This window comes from Aegilops tauschii, chromosome 5, assembly GCF_002575655.3.
Source record: "Aegilops tauschii subsp. strangulata cultivar AL8/78 chromosome 5, Aet v6.0, whole genome shotgun sequence".
NCBI classification, from domain to species: Eukaryota; Viridiplantae; Streptophyta; class Magnoliopsida; order Poales; family Poaceae; genus Aegilops; species Aegilops tauschii.
Window position 1 is genome coordinate 326,889,317 of NC_053039.3, and position 24,898 is coordinate 326,914,214.

General features: G+C 43.5%; 1 protein-coding gene across 1 annotated transcript; it reads right to left on the reverse strand.

Annotated features, from left to right (window-relative positions):
• Positions 1 to 22,557: 22,557 nt before the first annotated feature.
• Positions 22,558 to 23,808, reverse strand: LOC109747111 (uncharacterized). The gene has a single exon (XM_020306196.2). It carries the CDS (start codon positions 23,806 to 23,808, stop codon positions 22,708 to 22,710), a length of 1,101 nt encoding a protein of 366 aa, XP_020161785.1. The 3' UTR covers positions 22,558 to 22,707.
• Between the last annotated feature and the right edge of the window lie 1,090 nt (positions 23,809 to 24,898).

Sequence of the window (24,898 nt, forward strand, 5' to 3'; positions counted from 1 at the left end):
CAGATATGAGAGAGGCTACTGCTGGGATATGGATTACTACAAATTGTTTGCTGCTCTGAGTTGTATGTTATTGATGCTCTGATTTGTGTGTTGCTGCTTGGGTGAGGAAGGACAGTGCTGCTGCAATATATGGAAGTACTAGAGATAATGATGCTGCTACTAATAGATTGTTGCTATTTTTACCTTTTGCAGTTGCTAATTCTGCTCTGGGTTATGTAGTTTGTATTAGCTATATCTTTACCAAGTACAAATTATTTTGAAAGCATGGTTGATTTGTTCCTTCTTTTGTGTTATTTTGTGGTCCCTTTTGCAATGATATGACTTCATATTTTGATGCATTCTTCAAAACTGTAGGCTATTAGCCATGCTCATTTGAAGATTGAGTTATCAATATCAATTATGGTTACCTATGGGTGTCTAATCAGGTCTGCAAGGTAGTGTTATTTCTCTTCTATTTTTGTGATTCTTCATATGGCAGAAAATGGTATGGTCAGCTTATATCATAAGTTCCATAAGAAGGACTACATGATATGATATCATATGATTCTTATATGAGCTCTATTGTGTTTTCCATTATTTGTCTAATGCAAAAAGCTATTGTTGTGCACAAATGTTGGTACAGTAGACATTCTTTCGGGTGTGTGTGTATCTGTTCCCTTAGTTGCAGTGAGTATACATCTGAACCATCATTCCGTTTTACTGCTGGAAATATTGGTCCCATTCCACATAATCAGTCTAAGCCTAATGTATTTTTCCTAATATTTATTGTAGTATTAACCCATGAGCTATGAGAAGGGTATATTTCATCTTTACAAGTTCCATCAGTATTAGTTCTCCATTTTACATCAAAAAAGTGTAAGCGTACAGACAGAATACATCATCCATATGTCTAGAATTGCAGAATCCCGTATACATATTTAGAGTAATTTCTCTTTGATGAATACGTTTCACTTAAAAAAATGTGAATGGAAGGTCTTTAATATTTTATCACCCTTTGCATACTTATTTTGAATATCCCATGTGCGTCGTCGGTGCCCATGTACATGGATGAAGGTAGTAAGCAAATGCCAAGCTGGATTGCCTGTGTATCCTTGGGGTCAGATTATTCCTGGTCGAAGTCGATGGCTTCAAGGTGAGAAAGTGAATAGAAATTCCTTCTCCTTATAGATATTTGCATCCTCGGGTAATTTTTCTAAGAAGCGACCGATCGGCTCATGGATAATTATTGTATTTTTTATTTAAGTCAAGTCTTTTTACTTGCTTCTATAGGTTCATAGTGAGCATATCCAAGATATGCATCATTTATCCATTTGTTTTCTTTTAAGGTTCTGATGCTGTTCCTTGGAAAAAAAATCAAAATCTGTATCCACAATGTTCCGGACATTAAGGTGAACATGTACAAAGCATTTTTCTGAATTTGTATGTGTAGAAGCGTTTCTCATCAAGTTCCCTCGGTGTAAGGTGTTCATATTTATTTATACCACAACTCTATTGTAGTAGCTATACATGTCAATATTTTGAGCCTACTTATGGAGACTACCTTCTATATGTGGTACAAGTTAATTCAATCCAGCTCAGCCATCATAGGCATTCTGGCAGGTGTGTTGTTCGGAGGAGGGACCAGACATCCTAAACAGGAGATGAGAGTGAAATACTTCGATATTTATCACATTATTTTTCAGCTGATCACTAATTTCCGGGACCGAGTTTCAAGCTTTGCATTGATCTCTATTTGGTTTTGCTGCACTTATGTCATCTACAATTTGCAGATATTCTCACAATTTTTTGTGTTATGATTAGGAGTTGGGTCTTGGGAAGCATACAGGTGTCCTGAAGCAAGCATTGTGCACAGGCCGTTCAGTGTACCACACTACTATTTTGCTTGCATGTTCATACGAGTACTGATGAATGAAATATAGCTTCAAGAGTGCCTCTTCTATAAACAGAATATCAAATTGGTTGTTTAATGTGCTACTCTGTAATTAGAAAGTTAATCATATGTTAGCTAAATGTTTGCATTGTAAAGTGTACTTACCTTTTCTTCTTTTGACAATGGGCTGCAAACATTTCCAATTTTGATGTCTTTCTACTTTGGGAATTTTCCTCATCAAATGCACTCTATTTTTTTCTATGTAGATTAATCTACCATGAACTCTCTCAAGAGATTATTCTATTTAGTATTGACCAATAGATAAGTCATGGTTGATCGTTATGGAATTGTTACTAAGTTTTATCCATCACATGAAGAGGTTGATGATCTCTTCCTATCCGTGAAGCAAATTACTTCCTTTGTAAAAGTAATATAAGAGAGCTTAGCAGTTTTGTCTCAACTAGCTACTACCACTGTGTACCGTAGTACGATAGATTTCTTATGCATGTACCGACAAGATGTACTCTTCCTCTGTATAAACCACTTTGCTACAAATAAAGTCTTTGTACGAACTACCAAATCTTACAAAAAAAGAACAAGTATTTACCAATCCTTATGGCGCTGTGTGCAACCACACAACTATAACGCTCCGAAGACAATGTACAAGAGTTGCTCAGCCGCACAAGAATGGAAGAAGAATTAGAAATACAGAACAACAAAAAGCAAGCCACACAATGACCAACAAAGAAGAATTAGAAATACAGAATAACGAAAAGAGAATGGAGCAAGACCAAGGAAGAAGAATTAGAAATACAGAGCAGCAAAAGGCAAGCCTTCAGCAAGAAATGTCAATGCAAACAAGGATCCTCAAAAAAGTTTATCTTTGAAATCAATCCATCAAGAGCTAGGACATGCATCCAAAAACAACTTCAACATTGTCTACACAGCAAACAAACCACCAAGAAAGAGTAGAAGAACTAGCTTCATCTCTCTACCTCTACATCACATAGACAAACTCAGACGGAGGGTCAACATCCCAGGTCTGAGAAAAGAACAAAAACTTTGCAATTATATGCATCCAGTACCCACTATCACTACATGTTGTAGATCACTTATACATGTACCAACTAGATGTACCTTTTTCTTGTATCTACTACTTTGCCATGAATAAGTCTCAGGATGACTTACAAAATATTAAAGCTTAGCAACCCATGTGGCGCGGCGTGCCGCCGCGCACTACCCGCTGGTACTACCTACACCCCCACATCCCTTTTGAGGAATATTTTTGGGACAAATGCATTTTTGCCCCTAGATGGAACCAAGCCACGGGGTTTGCCCTTACTTTTCGACTCCGATCAGTTTTGCCCTTACATTTGTCTCCGAGTTCGCCCAAATGCCCTTTGACCGTTTGACCAATACTTTGAAAATTCACAAAAAGCTCATACGAACTCAGAAAAATGCAAATAAGATATCAAAATGTTCAGATAAAAATTACCTTTATGTGCATGTCATTTGCATTCATGAAAAAAGTATGATTTAACCTACTCGGGGTTCTTAATTTTATTAGCATTATTAAGAATCAAAAGGTATAAACAATATTTTTTCATGAATAAAAAATTCATGCAAATATAGGTGATGTTTTCTCAACATCCTCATATCTTATTTGCATTTTTATGAGTTGATATCAACTTGATAATAGTCAAAGTCGTTTGAACATTCATAAAAAATTCATATGAACTCAGAAAAATGCAATAAGATATCAGGATGTTCAAAACATCACCTATATTTGCATGTAATTTTTATTCATGAATAATGTATTGTTTATACCTTTTTATTTTCAATAATGCTAATAAATTTAATAACCTCAGGTAGTTTAAATGGTGCATTTGTCCTTAATGCAAATGATATGCACATAAAGGTACTGCTTATCTGAACATGTTGATATCTTATTTGCATTTTTCTGTGTTCACATGATTTTTTTATGAATTTTCAAAGTATTGGTCAAACAGTGAAAGGGCATTTGGGCGACCTCGGGGGCAAAACTGAGCAGAGTCGGAAAGTAAGGGCAAACCCCGTGGGTAGGTTCCAACTTGGGGCAGAAATGCAATTGTCCCAATATTTTTCGTGCTAAATTCTCTGTAATACATCTTTAAATCAGTTTCAAAAAACTCATTTGAGATCAATGGCTCTTTGGCTCGACTTATGTGAATCATTGTCTTTGTGATTTCTAACTTTATATTCTTTGGTTTTTAATGGGGGCATGTTGATTCCGAAATGCTAGTTTTATTTGGTCTGATGATATTTTTTAGCATTACAAATAATTTCTTTTCACCGTTCTTTTTTTCTTAAGTACTGTTGTTCGAATTAACCACTTTTCTCCCACGTGCATACAAATGTGTTATACTAATTTGAATCTCAATAGTGTGGTACTACAATAGAATTTGATGTCTTCAAGTTGCCAAAACCAAGCATATTGATTTTTGTAATTTGATAGTATACAAATCGACCAACTGACACATCCACCCCTCCGGACTTCAGTGTCTACAGTGCCTTCTTCCTCCGAGCTCCTCTTATATGAGTTCGTTGTCGTCCTCCCGCCCCTCTCTCCACACCTTGCAACTCCTCATCCCCAAGTGGCAAAAACTTGCAAGTTCCTTGTGCCATGGATGCCACTCGAGGTGAGCTCGACTTTGCATATCCACGTCCTGCAATGCCTCCTCCTTCTCCACGTTTGCATCTCCATGGAGCCTGAGTTCACGTCATTAGGATCTTGAGGATATCGGTGAGCTACGAGAAGGTTTGTGGTTGTCTTAGTTATCTTACTTCGACGAGTAAGAATCATTGCCAGTGATTCCAAAACGGCAAGAACAGTGTTGATAATCCCCAAGTGCAGGGAATCATCGTAGCAATTCCCAATGGTGAAAGTGATAAGTATGGAGTGTCGAACCCACAAGGAGCTAAAGATAAGATCAATATTCTTTCAAGTCCTATCTGCCACTAATATGACTCTACGTACACCGAACGTTTGCTTCCAACTAGAAACGAGAAATAAAACTACGTTGTGGGTATGAAGAGGATAACTTTGTATGATATCGGAGAGCTAAAACATAAAAGTAGGTGCTGTTATCATAAAGTTAGAACATATTACTAAATATTATAAATAGCGAGTGTGCAATAATGATGGGTCGGTGTGCGGAATTATCCTAGGCAATTGTTAACAAGACCGGTAGTCATCATTGCAATTTCATATGAGGGAGAGGCATAAGCTAACATACTTTCTCTTCTTGGATCATATGCACTTATGATTGGAACTCTAGCAAGCATCCGCAACTACTAAAGATCATTAAGGTAAACCCAACCATAGCATTAACATATCAAGTCCCCTTTATCCCATACGCAACAACCCCCTTACTCGGGTTTATGCTTCTGTCACTCAAGCAACCCACTATAAGTGAATCATGAACGTATTGCAACACCCTACAGCGGGAATCCCTCACGCTTGCGCGACACGGAGGGCACAATAGGACAGCACCAAAATAAAACATACAACTCGTACCAATCTAGATCATCAATCAACCCAAAGACAAAGGATATCTACTCAAAACATCATAGGATGGCAACACATCGTTGGATCATAATATGTGGCATAAAGCACCATGTTCAAGTAGGGATTACAGCGGGGTGCGGCAGAGTGGACCGCGTAAAATAGATGAGGATGGTGATGTTGATGAAGACGATCACCGCGGCGATGATTCGCCTCCCGATGGCACTCCGACGCCACCGAAAGAGAGGATGAGAGGTTCTCCCCCTTGTGCTTCCTCCTCCATGGCCTCCCCCCTAGATGGGGAGAGGTTCTCCCTCTGGTCCTTGGCCTTCATGGCGATGATGGCCCCTCCGGGATCCTCTTCCAAGGCCTCCAGTGATGATGGCCCCCTCCGACAGGGTGCCAGAGAGGACCTAGATTGATTTCTCGTGGCTACAGAGGCTTGCGGCGGCGGAACTTTTAATCTAGGTTAATTTCTGGAGGTTTATGTATTTATAGGAGAGGATGGCGTCGAGAACAAGTCAGGGGGGCCCACAGGGAGTCCACGAGGTAGGGGGCGCGCCCCCGGGGGGTGGGAGCGCCCTCCATCCTCGTGGGGCCCACGGGACTCCCTTCCGGTAACTCTTCATTCTAGTATTTTTTATATTTTCCAAAAAATTCTTCATTGATTTTCATCGCATTCCAGAACTTTTATTTCTGCACAAAAACAACACCACGGTAGTTCTGCTGAAAACAGCGTCAGTCCGGGTTGGTTCTAACCAAATCATACCAAAATCATATAAAACAATAGTAACATGGCATGGATACTTCATAAATTATAGATACGTTGGAGACGTATCAGCATCCCCAAGCTTAATTCCTGCTCGTCCTCGAGTAGGTAAATGATAAAATAAATAATTTATGAAGTGTGAATGCTAGCAAGTGCATAAGTTTGATCAATGATAATTCCAATCACTTTTTCTAGCATCATTATATATCATAACAGTAGCTAAACTCATGAAACTTCTCATGATCAAGTAACAAGCTATTCACATGTTAAAGTATAGATCATAAACTTTCTTGAAAACTAACAAACCGTGGTCTCAGTCATCAAACAATTGCAATTCAACTTAACTTTGGGAAGGGTCTATGTAAGAGCTTTGATTCAGCAAACTCCACATACTCAACTATCATTTAATCTTTCACAATTGCTAACACTCATGTGATATTTATGAGTTCAAAGTTTTAATCGGACACAGAGAAAGATAGGGGCTTATAGTTTCGCCTCCCAACCTTTTACCTCAAGGGTAATGTCAACAATAATACTTTATGAAAACCTTCATCCAAGTGGATATATATATCCGGATCGCTCCAACACAAAGTGCTTGCCAAAGAAAAAATGTAAAAAGGAAAGGTGAAAATCACCATGACTCTTGTATAAGGGTAGAAGGTAAAAGTAAAAGATAAGCCCTTCGCAGAGGGAAGCAGAGGTTGTCATGCGCTTTTATGGTTGGATGCACAAAATCTTAATGCAAAAGAACGTCACTTTATATTGCCTCTTGTGATAACCTTTGTTATGCAGTCCGTCGCTTTTATTTCTTCTCTATCACAAGTTCGTCTAAAGCTTATTTTCTTCGCACTAATAGATCATACATATTTAGAGAGCAATTTTTATTGCATGCACCGATGACAACTTACTTGAAGGATCTTACTCAATCCATGGGTAGGTATGGTGGACTCTCATGGCAAAACTGGTTTAAGGGATGTTTGGAAGCACAAGTAGTATTTCTACTTGGTGCAAAGAATTTGGCTAGCATAAGAGGGAAAGGAAAGCTCATCATGTTGGATGATCCAAGACAATATAACGTTTCGGATATAGAAAAACATAACCCATTAAGTTGTCTTCCTTGTCGAACATCAACTTTTTAGCATGTAATATTTTAATGAGTGCTCACAATTACAAAAGATGTCCAAGATAGTATATTTATATGTGAAGTCTCTCTTACTTCAATATTCTTTCATGAATTGTTCAAGTGACCAATTCTGCGTTTGTTAAATTTTAATAAGTTTACTACATATACTTATTATGTGTGAAGTCATTACTCCCCATGTTATAAGCATATGAAACATATATAGATTCAGATTTATGATATTCAATTCATTCAACTATTTACTCATAGGATATACGTGAATCACGTGAGTAAATGACAAACTACTCCAAAAAGATATAAGTGAAGAACACTGAGTAGTCAAATAATTAACTACACATGGGAGGATTCTTTTTCATTCAAGATTTCAGATCCAATGATTTTATTCAAACAATAAGTAAAATTGAAAATATGCTCCAAGCAAAACACATATCATGTGACGAATAAAAATATAGCTCCGAGTAAGGTATACCGATAGTTTTGAAGACGAAAGAGGGGATGCCTTCCGGGGCATCCCCAAGCTTAAGCGCTTGAGTCTTCCTTGAATATTACCTTGGGGTGCCTTGGGCATCCCCAAGCTTAGGGTCTTTCCACTCCTTATTCTCCTCATATTGATATCTCACCCAAAGCTTGAAAACTTCAATCACACAAAACTTAACGAAACTTCGTGAGATAGGTTAGTATGATAAAGAGTAAACCATTCACTTTGGTACTGTCAAAGACAAGGTTCATAATTGTTCTCACACAATGCCTACTGTACCATACCATTTCTACAATTTATACTAGCAAAGCCCGCGCGGCGGCATGTCGCGCCCATTGGTACATTCGTATTATATACACCGTATTATTTGCATGCATAACATTTTAGGGAAAAATAAACAAAAGGGAGAAGACTTCACTGATAAACACCTCACATGCGGAAAGTAACCGATACCATAGGGCATCTCTACTACGACGAGTAATAGAATACATTACTATGCTTGCACGGCGACACGTCCCGCCCGGTCGATACATCATGTTTGTATATTTTGTCTTTGTTGCAAGCTTAAATTTTAATTTGAAGATAACTATATGAGCAAGATTGTGATCATAAAAAAAGGAAGGCATGCATAGAAGCAAACTGAAAAGGATACACATCATCATCAATTGTTATATGCTGACACTTTTGGAGTAAGACTAAAAGCATAACTTTTATTTGTAGCTTATATCATTCTAGTGCGTCCTCCTGGGGGATTGGTACCTATCATGAAGTGGTATAGAGCTTTTGCAAATTGTTGCATGCGATCCAGCGAAGTTGTACAAGATAATGGATCTTTAACTTGCTGGGGATAGATATGTACTGGTATGACAATGGAGAAAATTTTGCTTGAATTCATTTTGCTAAGTGGTTATCTGCTAGCGGGTCATGTTGAATTGTCAATGTTGCGCATGCCTTCTCTTACATTGAAATCAGGTTTCTCTTTTGAGACTTCGAATGCGTGATAGTTATGACCATTGATAATAATATTATAGTGAGCACATATGCATTTCAAATTTCCAAGGCTGCTTGGGCAACAATTTCCTCCGCGCTGCTTCTAGTGTGTTTCAGTTGGCTTGCTGCTTCTAGAGTGTTTCAGTTGGCTGGCCTGTGAATGTAGCTTGTTCTTTTCTTTGAAACTGCCCATGGCAGATCAATCACAACAGATCCGTGTGTTGTATTGTGGGATTGGTTCCAATGGCCGTATCTGTGAATTTCTAGCATGGAAGACTAGCTTCAAGAAGGAAGCGTCGTGGTATGTAGACCATCGGATGGTCTTGTTGTATATGGGAATGCTCCATAACGGGTGTAGCAAATACTCAAATAGCAGCAACATAAACAAATTAGAAAACATATCCAGGAGCATACAATAAAATGCACGAAATATATACAATCCGAAACACAAGCTGACCTAAAGGAGTAGGCCGACCAAAAACCCCTGCCATACGCAAAGGAACCACCCTTGGATGCTTGACCATAAAGGAAACACTGGTTGGATCAGAACCAACATCAGACTCCATCGCCAAATTGAGCTAGCGGCTCACCTACAAATGAGTAACAATATTAATCACAAACTGAAATGGAAAACAAAAAAAGCATACCGCCAAAAAACATGCGCATGGATCCAACAACAGCAAACGACCCTGCATGCTTCATGCACGTAGTCATATCGAGTAGCCCAACAGAAAAGGCACACCAGCAACAGCATGCAACACTGCATGGAGATTCCAGGTGACCACGTTATCAAAATCTAAACCCAATAATAAAGACACAGAAACCGCGTCATCATACGACGCACAAAACAACCAAAATATTACCAGAAACCATGTTAGGAGATCCAGCAGCAGAAACAGAACCACCCGACGTCTACGAACAGCCAACGCCGGAAGGAGCAATACCTGCACAGAAAACAAAGAGGACGAACTATAGCAGGGGAAATTACAAAAAACGAATGCAAAGAATCCAACACCGTCCAAACAAGATGAAGGACAAACACACTAACCAAGAGTGCAATGAATAGGTCACTTTCCTAAAGAGATCTCCCGACGACGACGATCCAAATCATCAGTGAAAAACCATCAGAAGATGAACGCCTATCACCTACAAGAAACAAACACTCCAAACGCATAACTAAACTCTGTATCAACAAATACGCACACAAACAAATTAAACAGACCAGTAACTGCAGACCGTGCCGAACGGCGGACACCACGGCGCCTGGTCGCAATGAATGAGCTCCAGACAATTGATCGCTAACAGCAGCCTCCCCCATTAATGCACGAGGATCGATATCTCGAACAGCAGCAGGACCCCGCCATGTAAGACTAGCCATAATGGGTACTACTCTGTGTTACTACCTCTATAGTGGGGAGTAACATATGTGTGGTAACATGCAACACTTCATTTGTTAGGTTATAGACTCATCTTGCCTTGATATGTGTGATGTTACTCATACTAGTAGTAACTAGCTATGTTACCACATGCCTCTTTTTCTTCATTTATTGCTTGCCACATCATATATTTTATCTAGATATGTGTGATGTTACTACCTATATTATTCCCACTGTGGATAGTCTAAGTGAACAAATACAAAGTATAGGCACATGTAAGTGTAGTTTGTGTAGATGTGCAACCTGGCAGTGCTACTGCTTGGCAACAACTCCTACCTTGCAGTGAGAGGCGCGACATCGTCGTCGAAGAAACAGAATAAAAGGCCCCAGCGAATCTCATCTACCTCATAGCACACCGCGCACACACGTACGATACGACACACATCAGCAGCACGCAAACAGCACACGCACGCGACACAGACTGGACTGCAGGGCCCACGTCGTAGAGAGTGAGGAAAAGACAGCCGTCGTGTGCTCGCCGTCCCGCAGTTGACAACAGGCGGAGAGGCAAGGATCAGAGGCGCCTCCTCGCGTTAGCCCTCGACTCTAGCCTAGCCGAAGCGGCACCTCTCCGGGACGACGACGCTGGGCGAAGGGTGAAGGTCTCCGATGGCCACGGACGACAAGGCGAGGACAGCCTCGGCGACGGTGACGCCGAGCCTGTGGCGACGTGGCAGGAACAGCGGGGCGCCGTCGACCTGGGAAGTCGCGAGCTCGAGTCGTTGGCAGGTAGGCCCAACTCGAGGTCAAGATTGCCGACTCGTGTGCCCATGGCGATGGCGAGGACATCGAAAACGGCGACGGAACAGCGCACCACCGTGACCTCGACACGGTAGAAGCAGCCAATGAACGTGTTCCCCCACTGCTTCTTGGAGAGGTCGTCGAAGGCGCCGACGCGGTCCTCTGCGGCGCACACCTCCTGGGCGAGCACAGCGTGCAGCCTGTCCTGGCAGTAGTCCGCGACATGGGCGCCCGCGCCGCCTTGGTCGTTGTACATGGCGAAGAAGTGTGCGGGGAGGCGGAAGGAGGTGCGGTCGAGGCCGTCGACCGCGGCACTGTCGTGGGCGAGAAGCAGCAGCAGGAGGTTCTGCGGACAACTACATGCCGTCTCTCGCGCGGAGCTACAGGCGCGCGCGCCAACGCCCACGGCTCCGGGGCCGCAGACCACCGCGTCCAGCTCGTCCGAGTGCTCCAGCTACGGCGGGTTCTCCTCTTTCGAGGCCGAGTCGTCCAACCACCGCCGCCTGGGCCCCATCCGGACCACCATGCACGGAGGGCCACCCGCGCCCGCGCCATAGAAGAAGACCAAGAAGCCGTGGAAGCCTCCATCCGCGCTAAGCTCAGGGACTTCCACAAGCCGACCTCCCTCGACGCATGGCTCGCGGGATTCCTCAACACCATCTTCGCCAGCAAGCGCACGCCGTACGCGTGATCATCGACATCGTCGTACTTGTGGTCCTGCCTATAAGCAAGATGCGCCGTCGAACGTGCGGGGAGACGCACCTGACCGCGAGAGGCTGGTGACGGTGATGGGGGCGGACCTCCGAAGGGTGCCGGCGTAGGAGGCGTCCTCCCGCGACCCATCAATCAATGTAGCCGGGAGAAGCTCAACAGAGCACAAGGCAGAAGGCAACAACAGCGAGGCCTCATATTTATAGCAGCCCCAAAGGAATAAAAAACAATACCGATAAGTAAGAACAACAGGCTCCAGAACCAACGATCGAAGCGACAACGACAGCACCATGTATATGGGGAAAACTTCAGAAATCGCGCGAAAAGCGGCACCGATAGCCAATGGTCAAAGCGGCAGCGACAACAACATTTGAATGGAAAGATCGGCACCGCTGTTTAGGGAAGAAAAGGGCAGCGCATAACAGCGGCACCGCCGTCTACGGAAGATAGAGACCGATCGGATGAAACAAAAGAGCTAGAGGATATAGAATTCCTATTTACCGGGAACGGAAGGAAACATCGGCTACTTCTTCCTCAAATACTGGGAATGTGGATTCAAGTATGATATCACTCGGTAGATCCGGTCGGGGTGGTTTTCGTTTACCAGCGCGTAGGTGGTCTAAGTTCCTATGACCGAGTCTTTCTGGCCCCTGTGAACATATTTTGAAAAACACTAAACGAACCAACACAAATGGCACACAGGTTCAAAAAATTTGAAATGGAAACCTAGGTACACCACGCACTCCTACACGGTAATTTCCCAAAAAAATACACGTGCCATGGGCTGGATTAGCAGGGAGTCATTTTCATCCAAGTGGTTGAACCTCAGGGCAAAAACATCCCCAAATATAGTGGTTTAGGTATTGAGAAATATAAGCCATAGAAACTAGAAAACAAACAAACTATGCAATGAAAACAGAATCTGTCAGAAACAGAACAGTCTGTAATGATCTGAACAACAACCATACTTTTTCTACTCCAGAAATTATCAAATAAATTGGTGAATGTGAGGAATTTGTCTATTAATCTTCTGCAAAAAGAATCAACTCAAAATCACTCTTCTGTAAAAAAAATGGCACCTAATCTCGTGAGCGCAAAGTTTCTGTTTTTTAAAACAAGATCACATTAACTTTCACCCAAGCCTTTCCAAAGGTCTTACTTGACACTTTATTGAAACAAAAACTATAAAACATGATTACTACATTAGCTTAATCATGTAAACACACAAAAACATTAAGGGTAAATATTGGGTTGTCTCCCAACAAGCGCTTTTCTTTAGTGCCTTTTAGCTAGGCATGATGATTTCAATGATGCTCACATAAAAAAAAAGAATTGAAATATAAAGGGAGCATCATGAAGAATATGACTAGCAAATTTAAATCTAACCCACTTCCTATGCCTAGAGATTTTGTGAGCACATAATTTATAAGAACAAGAATCAACTAGCATAGGAAGGCAAAACAAGTATAACTTCAAAACTTTAAGCACACAGAGAGAAAACTTGATATTATTGCAACTCCTACAAGCATATATTCCTCCCTCATAATAATTTTCAGTAGCATCATGAATGAATTCAACAATATAACCATCACATATAGCATTCTTTTCATGATCTACAAGCATATAATTTTTTTTACTCTTCACATAAACAAAATTCTTCTCATTCGGAATAGTGGGAACACTAATTCCTAAAGTTGACACTCTTCCAAACCCGCTTTAGATGATAGTATTATTCATACTCCAAAAGATATAAGTGAAGTTCATGGAGCATTCTACAATTAATATAGACTAACCAATATCCAAGCTCAAAATATATAAGTGAAGCACACGAAGCATTCTATAAAACCATACTCAAAAGATTTAAGTGAAGCACAAAAAACATTCTATAAGGTCATACTCAAAAGATATAAGTGAAGCACATGAATCATTCTATTAATCGATGAAGGGACATTTCATACTAGCATGGTTCTTAAAGAAAAAGAAAAACACAAAAGACACAAATCATGTGAACAAAACAAAAATCGAGGTATACTGGTAATTGTTGAAGAAGAAAGATGGGATGCCAACCGGGGCATCCCAAGTTTAGATGCTTGAATATCCTTCGAATATTTACTTGGGGTGCCTTGGGCATCCCCAAGCTTGAACTCTTGCCACTCTTTATTCTTCTCATATTGATAGCTCCTCGATCTTCGAACACTTTATCCACACAAAACTTTAACAAAAACTTTGTGAGATCCGTTAGTATAATAGAGCAAATCACTACCTTTAGGTACTGTTGCAAACTTATTCCAATTTCATATTAGAAATATATCTACTGTATTCCAACTTCACCATGGTTCATACCCCCCTGATACTACCCATAGATTCATCAAAATAAGCGAACGACACATAGAAAACAGAATCTGTCAAAACATTACAGTCTGTAGTAATCTGGAAGTTTAGTAAACTTCTGTAACTCCAAAAAATTCTAAAAAATATGAACATTTAAACGATTTGTATAGAAGGAATGTGCAAAAAGTTTCAGACCCATTTGACTTTCCAGTAAAAAATGTAAATTCACTCACTACAGCCAAATTTCTGTTTTTGTACTGCACATAGTAAACAAGCAATCTAATCATCCTAAAACCAAGGCTTGGCACATTATTTTTATAATACAATGAAAATATACAAGGGGATAATTATTTTCAGAGAAACTTCCATGAATTTTTTTACATTGTTTCCATGAGCATGAACACAAGTGTCCAAGGTCGACCCTCACTTCTCCAATGCATAATCTTCCAATCACTTTTCTTATTGAAAAACTTTTTAGGCATGAGAGGCAAGTAATTTTTTTTATATTTTCATTCTTTTAATTTTTTTGTATGTTTCACCCACAACTAAACAGAAACAAAAAGGAAAAACAAAATCTACTTAATGAAGAAAGCAAACAGGCACACACGAGAATATCAACCCCACGCTATTGCTCCCCGGCAACGGCGCCAGAAAAGAGCTTGATAATCCCCAAGTGCAGGGAATCATCATAGCAATTCCCAATGATGGAAGTGATAAGTATGGAGTGTGGAACCCACAAGGAGCTAAAGGTAAGATCAATATTCTCTCAAGTCCTATCGGCCACTGATACGACTCTACGTACACCGAACGTTTGCTTCCAACTAGAAACGAGAAATAAAACTACGTTGTGGGTATGAAGAGGATAACTTTGCATGATATCGGAGAGCTAAAACATAAAAGTAGGTGCTGTTATCATAAAGTTAGAATATATTACTAAATATTATAAATAGCGAGTGTGGAATAATGATGGGTCGGTGTGCGGAATTATCCTAGGAAAATGTTAACAAGACCGGTAGTCGTCATCGCAATTTCATATGAGGGAGAGGCATAAGCTAACATATACTTGCTCTTCTTGGATCATATGCACTTACGATTGGAACTCTAGCAACATCTGCAACTACTAAAGATCATTAAGGTAAAACCCAACCATAACATTAACATATCAAGTCCCCTTTATCCCATACGCAACAACCCCCTTACTCGGGTTTATGCTTATGTCACTCAAGCAACCCACTATAAGTGAATCATGAACGTATTGCAACACCCTACAGCGGGAATCCCTCACGCTTGCGCGACACGGAGGGCACAATAGGACAGCACCAAAATAAAACATACAACTCGTACCAATCTAGATCATCAATCAACCCAAAGACAAAGGATATCTAATCAAAACATCATAGGATGGCAACACATCGTTGGATCATAATATGTGGCATAAAGCACCATGTTCAAGTAGGGATTACAGCGGGGTGCGGCAGAGTGGACCGCGTAAAATAGATGAGGATGGTGATGATGATGGTGATGTTGATGAAGACGATCACCGCGGCGATGATTCGCCTCCCGATGGCACTCCGGCGCCACCGAAAGAGAGGATGAGAGGTTCTCCCCCTTGTGCTTCCTCCTCCATGGCCTCCCCCCTAGATGGGGAGAGGTTCTCCCTCTGGTCCTTGGCCTTCATGGCGATGATGGCCCCTCCGGTGATGATGGCCCCCTCCGGCAGGGTGCCAGAGAGGGTCTAGATTGATTTCTCGTGGCTACAGAGGCTTGCGGCGGCGGAACTTCCGATCTAGGTTAATTTTTGGAGGTTTCTGTATTTATAGGAGAGGATGGCGTCGAGAACAAGTCAGGGGGCCCCGTAGGGAGTCCACGAGGCAGGGGCGCGCCCTCCACCCTCGTGGGGCCCACGGGACTCCTCTCCGGTAACTCTTCGTTCCAGTATTTTTTATATTTTCTAGAAAAATTCTCCGTTGATTTTCATCGCATTCCGAGAACTTTTATTTCTGCACAAAAACAACACCACCGTAGTTCTGCTGAAAACAGCGTCAGTCCGGGTTAGTTCTAATCAAATTATACCAACATCATATAAAACAATAGTAAACATGGCATGAATACTTCATAAATTATAGATACGTTGGAGGCGTATCAGGTGCCTATGGTGTGAGATTAGTAGATTGTTGATTCTTTTATGTTGCATATGTTAGTTCAACATGCTGAAAACTTGTGTGCGTTTTCATGTGTGCAATATGCCATATAATATGGTGTTTAGGGACACCGTAGGAAAGAAATTGAGGCATGGAGCATTGTTAGGATTAGAAGGTTGTGGTTGGAACAAAATGATCATTTATTTGAGAACAAGCACTTCAGGTTGTTGCACATGCAGAGGATACAGTGAAGTTGTGGAAGCTTGCACGCAGGAAGGCAGGTTATAGTGAGAGTGCATCTTAGACATGTTAGTTGCTGGAGTTATACACCTAGGTGTTTCGGCTTGTTGTTATCAGATCTTGTGTTGTGTGTGGTGTATTGTTTTTCCAATTAATGAAAATGACACACAGCAGTCTCTTGTTCTTGGAAAAAAAATGTATGATATATGCAATGATTTTGTGTCTACCACAAATGTTGCATTGCAAAGCTATTTTCAGTAGTTGCTTATGTTCGTTCCTCCCAATGGTTTGTTGCATTACAAAGATTTGTTACATACATCCATAGATTTTCTTTCAGAAATACATACATCAATAGATGGGTTTGAACCTTTTTTCTACCTTTTCTCCTTGATTTTAGATTGGCGTAAGATAGAGCTGCCTCGCCCAAGTGCCATCTTAGTAGATGGGCTGCACACTGTTGCAATTTCGGCCCAACTATTTTCTTTTTAACCTTTCTTTTTTTGGCAGATTCAAACACTTTTCAAAATATTCATATCTTTCAAACCCTAACACCAAATTTAGAATGTTATATATGGGAATAGCTCAAAAAATGTGTAGATTCCAAATATGATATTAACTTTCATGTTAATCATGTCTAAAATTATGTTTATGCTGCACCCTTAATTAATACTTATCTTAATATGAGGTATTTTGAAAATGTCTATTCGTTATGCATGTCCTTGCAGATTGATTGTTTTCGATGGAGAAATCTAATATGTTTGCAACCAAATTAAGTCTTGACTTGGGTTACACTTGCAAACACATATATCAACAAGCCAGAAATAATGCTCTTTTTTTGCGGGAAAGAAATAATGCTCTTATGCACATGTTATCATTGAGTACTAAAGTGTACTTTGCTATTTTCAGTCTAATGGATTATTTGTTGGGTATGACCGACGAGGAACACATAAAAGACGTGAATTGATACCGGCAACTAGATAGATATCTGTGTTGTCTAATAAACTGGACACAACTTCAGTACACTTAAAAAATCGTCCCACTTTTATGTTTGTGCACAACACCACTTATCATGTTGTTTCTCGTATGGCACCGTGAAAGATTTCAAGTAATTTGTTGGTGTCGTCGAGTGTGTGTATGAGAGGCGATTTTTTTTCTCCCGTTGCAACGCACGGGCATATTTGCTAGTTAATGAAAAGAGTAAAGTATACTTTCCGTCCCTCAACTCTTGGCGTAGTCTAGATTTGATCCTTCAACTTCAAAACCGGACAACTTACACCCCCAACTACCGAAACCGAACAACTTTCGTCCCTGGACTCGATTTTGGTGCTGACTCACCCCATTTTTGCCCATGCTGAGTCAAATTCATGTACGTTTTCAAATCCACGTTGTGACGCCCCCGATTTGATCGTACACTAATCATGCACGCAAATGTGTACAATCAAGATCAGGGACTCACGGGAAGATATCACAACACAACTCTACAACATAAATAAGTCATACAAGCATCATAATACAAGCCAGGGGCCTTGAGGGCTCGAATACAAGTGCTCGATCACAGACGAGTCAGCGGAAGCAACAATATCTGAGTACAGACATAAGTTAAACAAGTTTGCCTTAAGAAGGCTAGCACAAACTGGGATACAGATCGAACGAGGCGCAGGCCTCCTGCCTGGGATCCTCCTAACTACTCCTGGTCATCGTCAGCGGGCTGCACGTAGTAGTAGGCACCTCCAGTGTCGAAGGTGCCGTCGTCGACGGTGGCGTCTGGCTCCTGGACTCCAGCATCTGGTTGTGACAACCAGATAGAAAAGAAAAGGGGGAAAAGAGGGGGAGAAGCAACCGTGAGTACTCATCCAAAGTACTCGCAAGCAAGGAGCTATACTACATATGCATGGGTATCTGTGTAAAGGGGCATATCAGTGGACTGAACTGCATAATGCCAGAATAAAAGGGGGATAGCTAGTCCTGTCGAAGACTACGCTTCTGGACATCTCCATCTTGCAGCAGGTGGAAGAGAGTAGATTGAAGTCCTCCAAGTAGCATCGCATAGCATAATCCTACCCGGCGATCCCCTCCTCGTCGCCCTATTAGAGAGCGATCACCGGGTTGTATCTGGCACTTGGAAGGGTGTATTTTATTCAGTATCCAGTTCTAGTTGTCATAAGGTCAAGGTACAACTCCGGGTCGTCCTTTTACCGAGGGACACGGCTATTCGAATAGATAAACTTCCCTGCAGGGGTGCACCACATAACCCAACACGCTCGATCCCATTTGGCCGGACACACTTTTCTGGGTCATGCCCGGCCTCGTAAGATCAACGCGTCGCAGCCCCACCTAAGCACAACAGAGCGGTCAGCACGCCGGTCTAATCCTAAGCGCGCAGGGGTCTGGGCCCATCGCCCTATGCACACCTGCACGTTGCGTACGCGACCGGAAGCAGACCTAGCCTAGTGGCGTTCCAGTCCAATCCGGCGCGCGCCACTCAGTCGCTGACGTCAAGAAGGCTTCGGCTGATACCACGACGCCGGGATACCCATAACTACTCCCGCGTAGATGGCTAGTGCGTATAGACCAAATGGCCAGACTCAGATCAAATACCAAGATCTCGTTAAGCGTGTTAAGTAACCGCGAACGCCGACCAGGGCCAGGCCCACCTCTCACCTGGGTGGTCTCAACCTGCCCTGTCGCTCCGCCACAAAGATCCACTTGCGGGTACTCCTACGAGCCGACCCGACTTTAGTCATCACATGTGTCATGTATAAAGTATATAAGTATATACCCGTGATCACCGCCCAGGTGATCACGGCCCGATAGTATAGCACAGCAGACGGACAAGAATGTAGGGCCATTGATGGAAATCTAGCATCCTATACTAAGCATGTAGGATTGCAGGTAAAGGTAACAATAGTAGTAGCAAGGATAGGCTATGCATCAGGATAGGATATCGGAAAACAGTAACATGCTACACTACTCTAATGCAAGCAGAATAGAGAAGAGTAGGCGATATCTGGTGATCAAGGGGGGGGCTTGCCTGGTTGCTCTGGCAAGTAGGAGGGGTCGTCAACTCCGTAGTCGAACTGGACAGCAGCAGTGTCGGTCTCGTAGTCTACCGGAGAGAAGAGGGGGGAAGAAACAGTAAATACAATGCAAACATAAGCATGACGATGCGTGACATGACAATGAGCGGTGCTAGGTGTGCCCTAACGCGACAGTAGGTGGTACCGGCGAAGGGGGGGAACATCCGGGAGGTATTCCCGATGTTTCGCGTTTTCGGACAGACGGACCGGAGGGGGAAAGTTGCTAGTTCGATAGGTTAGGGGGTTGTGGTGGACGAATGGACTGCGTATTCGGATTCGTCTCGTCGTTCTGAGCAACTTTCATATAGAAAACATTTTCATCCGAGTTACGGTTTAAAAGATATGAATTTTCAAAGTTTATTTGAATTTTTGGAATTATTTAAATTAAGCAAAAATGAATTATGACGTCAGCATGAGGCAATGCTGACGTCAGCAGGTCAACAGGTCGGCTGACCAGTCAAACCAGACAGGTGGGTCCAGTGGGACCCACATGTCAGCCTCTGTTAGTCTAATATTAATTTGAACTAAACTAACAGTCTAATTAGAGGGGTGGGCCCCATATGTCAGTGAGTGATTAGTTAATCTAATTATTTTTATTTATAAAACATTTTTCTTTTTCTCTTTTTTTTAATTTTGCGGCGGGGCCCGCATGTCAGTGGCTGGGCCTGCCCAGTCAGCAGTTGACTGGGTCAACCCAGTCAACTGGGACCCACGGGGCCCACTGGCAGTGGCCCTGGGGTGGCCCCAGGCCGGCCACGTCGGCGGCCGGCGCCGGAGCAACTCCGGCGACCAAAACAGCGGCGGCCCCTCGCCGGAGTTGGCCGGAATCGCGCTACGGGGCTCGGGGAGGAGCGGGGCTAGGCCCATTCGAAAGGGCTCGCAGCGCCGCATCCAGGGGTGGCCGGGGCTTCGCCGGATTTGGCCGGAATCGGCGCCGGCGAGCGGTGGAGGCGGCGGCGCGCACGGGTGCCCGACGGAAACGAGGCTACGGCGGGCTATCGAGCAAGCGGAGGGGCTGGGGGGCATCTACGCGAGGTGGGGAGTGCAACGGGCTTGAGCCCGTGACCAACAGGTCACCGGAGCCTCGCCGGCGGCGAGCTCCGCGGCGCGGCGTTCGGGCGCGCGTGGGGAAGCAGCTAGGGGGCGCGCGAGAGAGAAAAGACAGGGGAGGAGGGGGGAGAGGCTCACCGCACGGCACACGGAGGCCGGTGAGAGGCTTAGGAGCAGCAGGTCGGCGCCGGGGAAGAAGGGGGTCGCCGGCGTCCAAAGTTGAAGACGAGCTCGGTGTGCTCGTTGTAGGGGCTCCGGTCTCCAACGGGCTGCACCAGACGAAGCAGCGGGCGACGGCGGTCCTTGGAGACAACGTGGGGCGGCGAGGTGGGCACGGTGGCCGTGTGAACGACGGGAACGGCGGCGACCGCGTCGGGCGTGGGGAAGGAGAGAGCGGCGCGGATCTGGGGGGGAAAGAGAGAGGCGCAGGGGCCGAGAGGTGAGCGGGTTGGCGAGTGGGAGAGAGGCCCGAGGAGGCGGGGGGAGCTGGCGTCCTTATCCTCCCCGTCGCCGGCGAGGGGGTGCGGCGGGGACTGCCCCTGTTCCGACCCCGGTCGGGGGAACAGGGAAGGGGGCGAGTGGGAGAGGTGGGCTGGGCCGGGGGTCGGCCCAGTCGGGCCAGGGGTCTAGTGGGGGGGAGGGCCCCCTCCTTTTTTCTTTTTTCTTTGCCTGTTCTGTTTTGCATTTTCTTTTATTTATTTTCTTTCACCTTTTAATCCATTTTAAAATACTTAGGCATTTTCTAAAAAGGAGTTTTCTCCACAATAATTACCAGTGTATTATTTGGCACCCACCGAACATTTTTGTTTAAATTTTTGAAAACTTTTATTTTCCACTTTAAATTAAATTGAAGTTTGAATTAGGAGTTTGAAAAGAAATGTGATTCCAATGTGATCAAGCCCTGTTTAGCAACATGATTAGCTTAATCACAGAGAGTTACTGTAGCATGATTCTCGGGGTGTTACACACGTACCTTTTTCATGTTCGCGTAATGGTTCCAATTCACATAGTTTTACAAATTTGCGTATTTTTTTGGGAAAAAACATCAATTTAGAAAATAAGTACGCAAACTCGAAAAAAAGTACACAGATTTAAAAGAAACGCGGACTTGAAAAATGTACGCAGTTTTGTAAAAGAAGTACGTAAATTATAAAAATTATGCAATAATTACGTGAACAGTACATGAAACGTGGACAATACATGAATTATAAAAATTATAAATGTACGTGATTAGTCAAACATTGCAGGAATTTGAAAAAAATTAGGCAAACTTGGAAAAGTACGCGGATTATAAATAATTCACAAATTTTAAAGGAGTTCTGGGATTTGAAACAGTAAGCAGATTTGAAGCAATTACACAAACTTGAAAATAGTATGTGAATTTAAAAAAAGTTCACAGATCCAAAAAAAATTAAGCGGTTCTAAATAAAGGACGCGTATTTGGGGAAAATAAACGGATATAAAAAATGTACGTGAATTTCAAAAAAGCTCATGGATTTGAATTTGTTTATGCGAACTTGAGTCAGCATGGGTCAAAACTGGGGGAGTCAGCACCAAAACCGGTCAAAACCGAGACTAGGGACAAACGATGTCCGGTTTCAATTGTTGGGGGTGCAAGTTGTCTAGTGTCAAAATTGGGGGTCCAAATCTAGACTTGGCCAAGAGTTGAAGGATGAAAAGTATACTTTTCTGTAATGAAAATGACAAACAACAGTCGTTTGTTCTTGAAAAAGAAAATGTACGATATATGCAATGATTTTCGGTGTCTACCACAAATGTTGCATTGCAAAGCTGTTTTCAAGTTGTTGCTTATGTTCGTTCCTCCCAATGGTTACATACATCCATAGATGGGTTTGAACTTTCTAATGATGCAAGTCTTCACATGTTTCTTGATTGACCGTGAGGAAAAACTTCACGATGATATTGCATTGTAAATAAATGTTGCAAGTTACAATGCTCGCATGGGCATGATGATCGGGCGGTACGGAGGCGTGCCTATTTAGTTCCACGCCACATGACTGGCCGCTAGTGCTGTCTCTTTTTGATGCAAGTATTTTGCTAATTCTGTCAAGAGATACATAGTATGTATACTTTGTAGTGTAGAATAGTAATTCTCATCTGACTTTATGCAACAATGTTGCGCTAAGCATCTCTAGTAGTATAATGCAGAATGTTTAGTGAGAAATGTTTAACTATTGCTAAAATCGACCCAAATACTGTAATCCATTCTCTCTGTCTCCCAAAAGTCCCTTGGATTTTCGCGTTGTCCCAATTCGTAAGACCACATGTTTGTGCTATATGCGCCATTGCCAACCTTCATTTTGTTATCAACACGCCGTGACTCTACGAAGGCAAATTCACCGTCGCGCAGAACAAAGTCAGCATAAACGATGTCAGGCCAATCGTAGAGTCTTGGGAGGAAGACCTTATTTTGCATGGACTTAATGGCAGTCTTCTTCATTACAGTCGTGAGTGTACCTGTAAACAAAGCCCTGCCATCTAGGCTCTCCATTTTCTCCCACTCCATCGTGTGTTCATTGAGCTTGAAAATGTTGACAGGCGACCCGCGTCGGCCGATGAGGACGACCATCAGCTCAACCTGGTCGGACTCAACCAAGTAGCTGTCTTCGTATACAAACCCGAAACTTTGGGGCTTGTCAAGAATTTCAAATCCTTCTTCGTGTTTGCACTCGTCGCATACGGCTAATCTTCCGTCTTCGAGTAGTAGATAGATGAAGCTGCGGTGGAACACAGGGTTGGACACTGGTGACGCCGTAAACTTTGTCCTGTCAGGGTAGCAGTATGCCCAACGTTCCCACACCTCGTCGCTGTTTTGCATGCAACAACCAATCTCTTGCAGGCAAACCGTGTCAATGCCAACCATCTTGCGCATACCGTCGTAGACGATATGCTCAAACCGGAACTGAGATATCAGTGGCAGATAGTCGTTGTCGTAGCTCAAAAGGTCAACATTGAGTATCTGCTTTGGCATGCATAGTGTCACGTACCTTCCGCTGGCGCAACAGATCTTGGCGCCAGGCGCCTCTAGCGTGTCGTCAATCTCGAAGTTTTTCTGGAAGTAGGGACTGTAGTAGCGGATGTTGGTGGTTCCAACGTCGGTGGTGTTTAGCAGGAGCGGGGTGATCCACGCCGGGTAGAAGGGCGACACGGCGGAGCGCCATTGTCGGCACACCAAGGCGAAACTCGGGTGGCTTGACCACCGGAGACGGTTGAGGATCAGGATAAGCAGGTCCACCGGGAGAGACGACCAATCTTGTTCCTGCGACATCGCGACGTCTCTCCTCTAACCGCACAACGCGAGTCCGTGCACCGAGGTGGTAATAACGCGTACGTGTCTCGTTTCAAAAATAAATAAATAACGCGTACGTGCGGCTGGATCTCGATCGAGCTTTATGCTAAAATTTCTCTCTTGGAGTTCAAGAAGAATTCCATCCCGAGTAGGAAGCAGCAGATGACACGTACGTACGTACAATCCCGGTCCGACCCGGAACCTAAACCTCGCGTCCGCGTCCGCGTGGGCAACGGCAAACGGCAACACGAACTTTTTTTTACATACATAAAATAGAAGGGAAAGGTACGGATCTCGCATAGATTGGGCGCAGGAAATTAAGAAAACTTTGCAGGGACACGACGTGACGACGGACGGCGAGATGGATACGCGCTGCGAGGCGGAGAACTTGAAGGGGCTGACCGGCGTGTCACCGTTTCCGCTGGATCCAGGCCTCGCTCCGCTGCTGCTGTTCGACGACCAACATGACGGCGAGGCAAGCGACGACGACACCATATTCCTGTATAGCATCCCTAAGAGGCAGTTGCTGGGCAGGAGAGCCGATGGTTTCGGAGGCCATCGTTACTGGCTAACACCACAAGGATGGGCACTGATGCTGCATCTGGAATCGCACAAGTCTTTCCTCTGGAACCCATCAACCCTCGAGAGAATCAGCTTACCTCTAGATCAAGAGAATCTTCTCCAAGCCGCACAAAGCAGTAGGTGCCTTCTCTCGCTCAAGCCGACGGATCCCGATTGCGTCGTGCTCGTAGCAGACCTCGCACACGCACTCATCCACTACTGCCATGCAGGAGGAAACCAATGGTTCAAGCACGAGCACGAGCATGGGAAAAGCTTCAATGAAGGTCTTACCACGCTTGGTGGCAAGTTCTACGCATACGACCCCTTTAAACGTCAGATTGTCGCACTGGAGTTCTCACCATACCCAAAGTTCAGCACACGCGGCAAGCTGGAAGATCCTTCCCCAGTCGGGTATACCATGTTTGATTGCGGCATCTTAGAGTGCCGCGGAGAGCTGTTTGTTCTAAGCTTTTGTTACCACGGGATATCTGTCCGGCATATCGCGCGA